The 10,906-nt window shown below is 50.7% G+C and overlaps 1 protein-coding gene across 4 annotated transcripts in view; it reads left to right on the top strand.

Moving 5' to 3' along the window:
• TTLL1 (TTL family tubulin polyglutamylase complex subunit L1) overlaps positions 1 to 10,906 on the top strand; it is a 31,535-nt gene continuing 20,629 nt past the window's right edge. For 2 of the 4 annotated variants that reach the window (XM_072973637.1, XM_072973634.1), the window contains exons 1-5: positions 1 to 151; positions 478 to 569; positions 2,880 to 2,911; positions 5,373 to 5,504; positions 7,675 to 7,791. In XM_072973637.1, coding sequence (XP_072829738.1) covers positions 7,679 to 7,791 — 113 coding nt within the window. In that variant the 5' untranslated portion in view covers positions 1 to 151; positions 478 to 569; positions 2,880 to 2,911; positions 5,373 to 5,504; positions 7,675 to 7,678. Of the gene's footprint in view, positions 152 to 255; positions 378 to 477; positions 570 to 2,879; positions 2,912 to 5,372; positions 5,505 to 7,674; positions 7,792 to 10,906 lie in introns of those variants that run through there. The other 2 variants (XM_072973636.1, XM_072973635.1) reach the window with 2 other exon arrangements.

Below are 10,906 nucleotides of genomic sequence, written 5' to 3'. Positions count from 1 at the left end.
TAGAGCCCGGCGGGCGGCGGGCCGGATCGCGGGATAGAGGACGGCGTCCTGTTTGCAAGTGCCGCAGTGGGGCTGGAGGCGGGGTCGGGGCGCGGCGTGGGGCCGCAGTGCTCCGCGCTTCTGGGCGCTCCGCCGCGCTCTGCGCGCACAGGTGAGGTCCCGCCGCCGAGGCCGCCGTCTCCCGGGACCGAGGGTGTGGCAGTGCGTGGGTGGGCGAGTGCGCATGCGCGAGCGGTTGTGTGCGCTGGTCTGCGCGGCCACGACCGTGCGGCTTAGATGCTGTTCCCGGTATCAGCGTCCTCCAGGAAGCCTGCGCTGACCACTGTGCCCCTCTTCCTCTTCAATTCCTATGACATAACTTGTGCAGCCCGATCCTTGTAATTGCATGCTTTTTATTATTGGGTATCCCAGAATTTCATTGTTCCTAAGCTTTTTCATTCACTTGCCATCTGTATTGTTTCTCTTGGCATCTTGCAGGGCGCGGTGTACCTGTGGCTAGAGCTCTGGACAGGAGACAAGAGATAAATGTTTACCTCCTTGCTCGCCTCTCTTTTGGGGACTGGACCTAGGTATTTCTCTTCCTTGTTTCCCCATCGTTGTGGGGCGAGGGGTGGGTAGTCAACCACCCGATAGGGTAGCTGGGGCATGACAGAGGACTCATTCTAGAAGTAAAAGTTTCTTACCCTTGTAAGCTGTGTGAGTTTTGTAAAGTGGTTCTTTGTCCAGGAAACATTTAATGAGCATATTTGGGCTGTGGCAGTACAAAAAGATTGGCTCAGCCCTGGATTCAGGGCACTGTCACCCAGAGGGGTGAGGAGATGGACAGAGGCAATACAGCTGGGACAGAATGCACTGGGACACTGTGGGGTTGTCATTTACACTGTCATTTAAAGATGTCTCTTTTTTCCTTTTCAAAAAAGACTAGCTGGAAAAGAATCCAAATGTCCTAGGATTCTGGCCTAGCTGGGACTTTATTGAAACTGGTAGTGATCAGTGTCTAGGGTAGGGGTCATGGGATCAGGGAGGGCTCCCATTTCTCAATGGCTGGACCCAGAAGAGTAAAATGACTCCAACGAGTGTAAGTTCTTCTCCCTGCTTGCTGTTTCTCCTGAGCCGTTATCCTGGCTTTTGTCTAGGGGTAGTCATAACTCCAGGAAGTGAAGGGCCTCTTGGCAAAGTTCTGTCCTCACGGGGTCGTAGACACAGAGATTTCCTGAGATGTTCCCTTGCTCAGCGGAAATCAGCTAAACTCCCGGCCTCCTACTTCTTGCCTGGGTAGAGCTGTGGAAGTGTTTGTGGGTGACTGTCTCCAGGTTCTCTCCCCTACAGGACTGACAGCCCCTGTTGAGCTGGGCTATACCTGCTTCACTGCTTGGTACAAACAGCACATGTTTGTGTATGTGGAGGAAATTCATGTCTTTATCTTTGTTCATTCATCAAATATTGATTGAGTGCCTGCTATTCCTAGACACTATCCTGGGTGCAGGGACTAATCAGGAGATAAGGTGGAACAGCATTCCTGCTCTCGTGATGTGACATATCTGTGTCGAAGACAGATGGTCCCCAAGGAACTGGACTGGTTCTTTTTCAAACTTGAGCATGTGTAAGAATCACCTGAGAGCTTGTTAAGACACAGATTCCCAAGGAGTCTGAATGCATACATCGCTGTGTGTGGCAGAGGGGGTGTTGGGGGAGCTGGAGAATTTGTGTTTCCAGCAAGCTCCAGGTCATGATGCCAGTGCTGCAGGATTGCGGACCATGCTTTGAGTTGGCAGTGGACTAAACAGTTGTGTGCAACCTGAGTGCCACAGAGAAGGAAAGTGGCAAATGGGGAGGATGGAGATTAAGATTGAGAAAGCCACTCTGAGGAATTGACCTTTGAGAAAGGGCCAGATGTGGTGGAAGAGCAAAGCCTTAAGACAGGATGCAGCTTGGTGGGTGTGAGAAGCTGAAAGAGACAAGGGTCTGGAGAGGGAAGGCATGTGGAAAGGGTGCTGGAAGACAAGGCCTGAGAGGCGTGGGGGGCCCAGGTCATGCAGGGCCAGCCTTGTAGGTCACGGGCAATCTGCTAGCTTTATTCTGAGTGCTGTGGGAGGCCACTGCAGGCTTATGAGCAGAGTGACATGATTTGCTCTGTGTGTGTAAAATGATGGGTCTGCTGCTGGGGTGAGGTAGCAGTGGGTTGAGGTTGGAGTCAAGGAAACTGGTCAAGACTGCAGGGACGCTGAGAGGGACTCAGAGGGATCTGGAATCTGGGGATGGAGCTGGCATGATTTGCTGCTGGACTGAATTAATAGTCACTTCCTCCTCAGGGCCGCAGTTGGATTTTGTTGGGCTGTTAAAGCACTTTGCCACCAGGGCTGCCGCTTGCTCAATGTGTCTCTTGCCTCCCCTGGTCAGGACTGTCCAGGAGCGCCTCGACCCGGGCAGCTTTCTGTCTCCAGTCCCCAACCTGGCACAGAGTGGCTGTCAGTGCTGACTGGTGGATGAGAATCTAGACCGTGGGTGGCCTGGATGCCCAGGGATGTCCCAGTGGGAACCTACTCTCAAGCTTGCAAAGGTTGTGCCCACTTGCCCCAGGAGTGGGCCCCACATTGTGTTCTGAAAATAACCAACAATTGTCTGGTTTCAGGATGGCTTTCCGAGGCTGACATACCTCACGTGGTGACAGCCCACTGCAGTTTTGAACTGTGATCAGCATAAGGACCAGCACATCACTCTCTTTTTCCTAGTTAGGTTTTCATGATGCTCAGTTTTGAAGTAGCCGGCGGAGAGGCTTAAAATTCTGAGGCATCAATTCGTGTGAACCAGCAGAGAGATTATGTCTCACGTTCCTTACACAGTACCGTTAACTCCACTTTTTTTTTTTTCTGTTTTAGGAGGAAGTCACAGGAAAACAATCTGACATCAGGTATTTATCTATTTGCTTTTCTAAGGAAAAGGCTTAGTATTTCCTAGGATTCGGAAGGCATCAGCCCCGGCTTCTGTACTGTGGGGATTGGCCAGCTGGTTCCTTTGCCTGTCCTGCAGATGACTTTGGAGCCCCCTCGCTGTGCCTGGCCCTGGCTGGGTGCTAGGAGATCGATGTGGGGGACACAGAAACTGATGTGCACACACGTGTGGGAGGAGAGGGGTAAACTGATGTGTGCACACGTGTGGGAGGAGAGGGTGTGGGTTGTGAGGTTGCCGTCCCTTCTCTGCCTCTTGCTCTCTGAGCCCCACGTTCCTGTCTATAGGTGGGGAGATACCCGCCTTCCAGCACCCTGTGGGCCATAAGGATGTTCACAGTAGAGAGGAATTCGCACAGACCGCCCAGCCCTTAGCCTGACTCGTCCCGGTGCTTAATAAGTGTAGCCATTGTTTCCGTGGTGGTGTACATATGTAATCACTTACTCCGTGAGGGCGGGGTGGAGCTCAGGCCAGGAGCCTGGCAGGCCCCCGTGAGGAGGGGCTGGACCGAGGAGCGTGCGGAGCCCAATCGGGGCAGCTTCAGGGTGCAGCTCTTTCTGCCTGGTGTGCTCATGTCAAATCCAGTTAACTGTTTGGAGGACCCGCTCCGAGCCAGGTCCACGCCTGCCTGACCTTGCGGTAATCCCAGCAGTGCCGCCAAGGAGCTGTCACTTTCCCATTTTTGTCACTGGGGAGGCTGAGGCCCCGGGAGAACTTGCCAGAACTTGTCAGACATGGACGCATCAGCGCTAGAAGTGAACTGGCCTCTAAGCCTCGGGTGTGGAGGAAGCCGCTGTCCCTCCTGGGGCTCCCCAGACTGCTCTTCATCAGTTCTCAGTGCTGATTTCCACACTGATTTTGGTGCATTTCTGAACAGGGGTTCTTTTAAAGGAGGTGGCCTTACTTAATTTTTCCTTTATTTTTAAAACCGTAAATGACTATCTTGTCTTTGCTCAGCGCTTTACCCCCACATGTATATGTAAGACTGTGTAGGCATGCATTTCTTATTCTTCTTTCTCCCCGAGTGTTTGGGGTGGTTCTGTCTTGTATTGGGTTCCCAGGGCTGTGGTATTGAAGTGCCGCCCACTGGGCAGCTCAGTGAGGCCACCAGTCTGATATCAGGGTGTTGGCAGAGCTGTGTTCTCTCTGAAGATGCTGGGAAGGATTCCTTGCATCTTCCAGTTTCCGGTGGCCCCAGGCATTTCTTGGCTTGTGGCAGCATAACTCTGATCTCTGCCTCCTTCACATAGTCACCTTCCCTCTATATCTGTCTGTCCCTGTGTCCTCATGTGGCATTCTCTGCCTGTGTATGTCTGTCTGACCTTCCATCTCGTAACAATGTCATCAGATTGGGGTCACCACCCCCCACCAAATGGCCTCATCTTAACTGCAAAGACCCTACTTGCAAATAAGGTCATGTTTACAAGTACCAGGATTAGGACTTCAGCATATGTTTTGGGGGACACAGTTCAACCCAAGCATTTCCAGGGAAGCAGCTGTTGAAATGAAGAGACAGGTTCAAAGGACTGACCCTTAAGGACGTGTCCGTTCACTGACTCACAACGAGGAGTCATTATTGGTCTCTCATGTGCCAGTGGGCTGGAGATAATAGGGTTGGCAAATGGACTGTGACCTTTTCTGCAAATTCTCACTCTTAAATCTGGAGGCAGTGGGATGAGGAGGAAACAGTGACTAAGAGAGTCCCCACCCTCACGCATTTATGGAAGGAATGTACACAGAACTAAAATGCGAGATCAGAAGTTCCCGGTGTCAACAGAGATGGCAAGGGAGGTGGGTGTAGCTCAGTGGTAAAGCGCGTGCTTAGCATGCAAGAGGTCCTGAGTTCAATCCCCAGTACCTCCTCTAAAAATAAAGAAAGTAAATAAACCTAATTATCTCCTTCCCCAAATAAAGTAAATAAATAAATCAAAATTCAGAACAACGATGGCAGGACGATGGCAGGAGAGGTCTGGGGAGGGCTCCGAGGAGGTGGTGAGAATGGCTTCCTGGGGGAGGTGGCGAGAATGGCTTCCTGGGGGAGGTGGCCTTTGAACTGTGCTGTGCGCAGATGAACAGCAGCAGAGAAAGGTGTTGGGTCGGGGAACAGTGTGGACGCAGGTTCACGAGGGCGAGGGCTGCCTGTGAGCACCAGACAGCAGCGGGGGCTGCGTTCAGCCAAAGCAAGGGGTGCGTGAAAGGAAGGGGTGGCCCGGCAGCTTAGAGAGGTCAGCAGAAGCCAGGAAGTAAGTAATTCAGAAATGCTCATCACAACAAGAGAGGAACCCAGAGGCTCTGGTGAGCACTTGTTAAACAAAAGATGCCGTCTGCTGAATACTCTGTGTAGTTGCTGCTCGGCTGTATTTAGAAACTGTTAGAGCATCTCTTGACCTGGTGCTGCTGTGTACATTCCTTCTGTGTGTTAGTTTTATTTTAGGTAAGCACTCGTGGCGGGAGTCAGTGAAACTGAAGAGAAGTTGGACATTCCCCTTGGCTCCAGTGGTCCCTGTGGTAGGTCTGGCCTGAGATGTTTGCCTCGGTGACCGCTTGTGCACGTGGTGAGTAGAGGCAGCAGGGGGCCGGGAGGAACCCTCCCCTTCTCAGAGGCTCCATTTCCTGCTCAGTAAACTGAGGATGAGAATACTTGCTCCACCTGCCTTGCTGGGTTTGGGATCATACCCCTGGGAGCATTTTGTGACTATTTAGCGACTAAAGCACAGTGCTAGTGTAAGGACTACTTCTGTTATTTTGTTACTGCTCTTACTTCTGCGTCGTCTCCGGGTGGGAGTCAGTGACTGGTGTGAGGTCGCCCAGTAAGACTTGTGTTTGAATTGTGCAGCTCCGGTGGTCGTGGTGTGGACATTGCTTGGTTGAGGGAGGTGATTCTCACCCAAATCCTGTGTCTGCAGTTGGACTCTAGGGGGCAGAGTATGAGCAGGAGTTTTCAGGGATGCGGGGCTGTGCAGGCTGAAGTCAGATACAGGCAGACCTCAGAGATGCTGTAGATTCAGGTCCAGACCACTGTAGCAAAGCAAATGTCACAATAAAGCAAATCACATGAAAATTTTGGTTTCCCAGTGCATGTAAAAGTTATCTTCACACTATATGTGCAATAGCAGCTTGTCTAGAAAAAATGTACGTGCCTTAATTTAAAAACACTATGGCTAAAAAATGGTAACTGAGCCTTCAGTGAGTCATAGTAGTCACATCAGAGATCCCTGATCACAGATCCCCACAAGAAGTGTGTAATATTGAAAAAGTTTGAAATGTTATGAGAATAACCAAAATGTTATGTGGAGACACAAAGTGAGCAAATGCTGTTGGAAAAATGGCACCGACAGACTTGCTTGATGCAGGGTTGCTCCAAACCTTCAATTTGTAAAGAATACAGTATCCGCAGATGGCAATAAAGTAAGGTGGGCTGGTGGCGGAAAATACACGCCCCTCAGCAGGCGGCCCCGTCTCCACGTCCTGTGCCCTTTCCACCCTGTTAGTTGCCCCACATGTGATGCCATAACAATTCCATGGGGGAGGTGCCTCCTTTCATAAAAGGCCCACGAGGCTCGTCAGGTCCCCCGGCTTTCAAGGCTGGTTTTTCATGGAACCCCATTTTCACATGAAGGTGTACACAGGAGCGTAACAAAGGCACCCTTCTGCGGTCGGAGCTGGGATGAGCCTGGAATCCTGGGCTGCTTGAGTCGTTTGAAAACCAGACTTCAAAGGAGGAAACAGGTCCTGAGAGGTCTGGTAACTTGCTCAGAGTCACATGGTGGTGGTGACAGGCCTGGGACCACAGTCACTCATTCTTCCTGAACCGAGCATCTGCTGCATGCCAGGCACGGTGCTGCACCCGGGCACAAAGCAGTGACGAGAAAAGCCAGCTCCTGCCCTCGAGCAGGGACAGGATGCTGAGGGGCTGTGTCCCTGATCTGGAGAGTCAGACGGGCTTTGTGGAGGAAGTGATGTTCACTTATGCTGGCAGATAAGTGGGAGGTAGCTTAGCCAAGCAGAGAGGAAGGGGGGCGTCCCATAGGCAGAGACGCCCAGCATGTGCCAAGGCCCTGAGGCAGAGGAGGACATGGGCAGAGAAGACCAGTGTGGCAAGAACGGAGCAGGTGAGGGAGAAGGAGGCACAAGATATGCCTGGAAAAGCAGGTGAGGGTCTTCGTGTTTTAAGTACAGTGGGAACCACGTTGGTTATTCACCAGTGGGGTGAAGTGGTCAGAGAAGCACCTAAAGCTCACCCACAGTTAAAGAGAGTGAATTGGAGCAGGGCGGGGGAGGCAGCAGGGAGACGGGCAGCACTTGATGGGATTGGGGTGGGTGCTCCCAGCTGCCTCCGGCTCTCACAGCCCCGGTGCCTCTCCTGTGCGACTCCCAGATGCAAGTCACTGTTTATCGCCTTTATCTCACACTTGACCAGGATGCTCAGTCTTGGCCCAGCTGACATTGGGCTGAGTGCTTTGGGGCGGGGGGCTGGCCTCCTGTACATTGGAGGGCGTTGAGAGCATCCCCGGCTCTGCTCACTTGATGGCAGAGGCATCCCCCACACCCCCCCCCACAAAATGCCAGATGTCCCCTGGGGGTGACCCGCCCTGGCTGAGCACCACCGAGGGGAAGATTGAGTGTGGGGAGGGGACGTCCGCTCGCCTCGTGTCAAGGATTCCTTGGATGAGGGGAAGTCAGTTCTTTGAAGTTTCGTGTCCCTGAAAGGTTGATCTCTTCCAGGATTATGGCAGGAAAAGTGAAATGGGTCACTGACATCGAGAAGTCGGTGCTGATAAATAACTTTGAGAAGAGAGGATGGGTCCAAGTGACAGAAAACGAGGACTGGAATTTTTACTGGTGAGTGTAAAAAAGCAGGGCTTTGTTGTCCGAAGCCCCTTGGTGGGTGTTACTTCTGGTACCAGAGTGCAGGTCTCACCTGTGAAGGTCCCTCCTGTTGCACTGGGTCACCCCCAGGCTCTTTGTGAGCCCTCGGTCAGGACACGTGGTGGAGGGTCCCACGCTCCCGGGTGTCAGCCTGGGGAAGAAGCCCAGGGACGTTTCAGCACAGCTGAGTGTGTTAACACTGTGGGAATTTGGGTGAGAAACGAGCCCGCCCGACCCCCTCCGGTCGGTGGGTTACTCATCCCCGACCCTCTGCAGCTCCTGGGTGCAGAGCATCGCACTGAATCTTTGAGGGGTCAGGGGGACATGGGGAGCACATCATGATCTGCAGGGGCTTCACCCTGTGTATCCCTCCCCTGCCCTGCAAGACTCCGTCTCCCTGTGCTGCCTGAAGAGATGGTGCTCGGTCTCCCTCCAGCACTTCCCTTCTCCCCAGTTCCCTCCCGCAGTCCCCCCAGTGTGGCAGCTGCACCTTTTTCCCTGCTGACCTACCGAGACTGTCTCACTTTTACAGCTTTGTACACAGTGTGCTTTCTGCCCCGATCAGCCCACCCTTCAGAGACACAGTGCATCTGGGGATTAGATGTCCAGACCCTGGAGCCGGAGCCATACGTGGCTTCAGTCCTGTCTTGTCTCCTCCCCTGCTGTCTGGGTTGCCATTAGCAGAGGACTTGGCGTCTCTTTGTAAACACGGTTGTTTGAGGTTTCAGTGAATCAGTAAGGCACAGACCCTGGGGCGCCTGGCATGTGGTGGGCGTCCCATCAGCCTGTGCGTCACTGTCCTTTGCGCACCAGCGCACCTGCCCTGGAAGCCGCCTCTGCCTCTCGCAGCCTCCCAGGCTGCTTATTCAGATGCCGTGGCAGCAAACACCGGGTGCCACGGTTCGTGGTTTCCCCGCCTGTCCCCTCTCTAGGTGTCAATGTGAACCCCTGGAGAGTGAGGACCTTGCCTGGCTTATCTGAGCCCCTCCAGAACCTGGCAGGGTCCGGGCTCAGAGTAGGCAGTACCCAGCCCCCAGCTCCAGCAGTGGGTGGAGGGGTGACCCCAGCTTTGCTTTGACAGCGGTCAAGTTACCTGCCCTTTAAACCACAGCCTGATTTTCCTTCAGGAGCACGGAATGCAGGTGGGGAGGGCATTTATGGAGTGGTTAGCATCTGCACGTGGTTTAGTGCCAGGTTTACATTCTTTCTTGTCAAAGGTAAAATGAGGTAATTTATCCAGAGCCCTGATGCAGGCTGAACTTGACTGTCCTGTCCTTGCTCCTATGGTGTCCCGCCGCCCTGTGCCGTGGGCCCGGCAGAACTCAGTGCGTTTTTTGGCTTCTCTGGATAGGTAGTCAAATGCTGGGGGGGAGTTGAGTGTTCCCTTCTTCATGCCGAGAAGCATTTCGGAGCTATTCTTAACCAAAAAAGAGAATGAGAGAGAACAAAGGGCTAAACAGTATGATCACTTCGGCTATCTGATATCTTTTTTTTTTTTCACATTTTTTTCTCTGTGATTTATCATAACATTTTGTGTATATTTCCCTGTGCTATACAGTGTAATCTTGTTTATCTATTCTACAATTTTGAAATCCCAGTCTATCCCTTCCCACCCTCTACCCCCCTGGTAACCACAAGTCTGTATTCTCTGTCCATGAGTCTATTTCTGTCCTGTATTTATGCTTTGTTTTTGTTTGTTTGTTTGTTTTTGTTTTTGTTTTTGTTTTTTAGATTCCATATATGAGCGATCTCATATGGTATTTTTCTTTCTCTTTCTGGCTTACTTCACTTAGAATGACATTCTCCAGGAGCATCCATGTTGCTACAAATGGCGTTATGTTGTCGGTTTTTATGGCTGAGTAATATTCCATTCTATAAATATACCACATCTTCTTTATCCAGTCACCTGTTGATGGACATTTAGGCTGTTTCCATGTTTTGGCTATTGTAAATAGTGCTGCTATGAACATTGGGGTGCAGGTGTCATCCTGAAGTAGATTTCCTTCTGGATACAAGCCCAGGAGTGGGATTCCTGGGTCATATGGTAAGTCTATTCCTAGTCTTTTGAGGAATCTCCACACTGTTTTCCATAGTGGCTGCACCAAACTGCATTCCCACCAGCAGGGTAGGAGGATTCCCCTTTCTCCACAGCCTCTCCAGCATTTGTCATTTTTGGATTTTTGAATGACGGCCATTCTGACTGGTGTGAGGTGATACCTCATTGTAGTTTTGATTTGCATTTCTCTGATAATTAGTGATATTGAGCATTTTTTCATGTGCTTTTTGATCATTTGTATGTCTTCCTTGGAGAATTGCTTGTTTAGGTCTTCTGCCCATTTTTGGATTGGGTTGTTTATTTTTTTCTTATTGAGTCGTATGAGCTGCTTATATATTCTGGAGATCAAGCCTTTGTCGGTTTCACTTGCAAAAATTTTCTCCCATTCCGTAGGTTTTCTTCTTGTTTTATTTCTGGTTTCCTTTGCTGTGCAGAAGCTTGTAAGTTTCATTAGGTCCCATTTGTTTATTCTTGCTTTTATTTCTTCTAGGAGAAAATTTTTGAAATGTATGTCAGATAATGTTTTGCCTATGTTTTCCTCTAGGAGGTTTATTGTATCTTGTCTTATGTTTAAGTCTTTAATCCATTTTGAGTTGATTTTTGTATATGGTGTAAGGGAGTGTTCTAGCTTCATTGTTTTACATGCTGCTGTCCAGTTTTCCCAACACCATTTGCTGAAGAGACTGTCTTTATTCCATTGTATATTCTTGCCTCCTTTGTCGAAGATGAGTTGACCAAAAGTTTGTGGGTTCATTTCTGGGCTCTCTATTCTGTTCCATTGGTCTATATGTCTGTTTTGGTACCAATACCATGCTATCTTGATGACTGTAGCTCTATAGTATTGTCTGAAGTCTGGGAGAGTTATTCCTCCAGCCTCTTTCTTTCTCTTCAGTAATGCTTTGGCAATTCTAGGTCTTTGATGGTTCCATATAAATTTTATTATGACTTGTTCTAGTTCTGTGAAATATGTCCTGGGTAATTGGATAGGGATTGCATTAAATCTGTAGATTGCCTTGGGCAGTGTGACCATTT

This window comes from Vicugna pacos, chromosome 12 (genome assembly GCF_048564905.1).
Source record: "Vicugna pacos chromosome 12, VicPac4, whole genome shotgun sequence".
In the NCBI taxonomy this organism is placed as follows: domain Eukaryota; kingdom Metazoa; phylum Chordata; class Mammalia; order Artiodactyla; family Camelidae; genus Vicugna; species Vicugna pacos.
The sequence above is the reverse complement of the archived record's forward strand: the minus strand, read 5'-3'. Positions and strand labels throughout refer to the sequence as shown.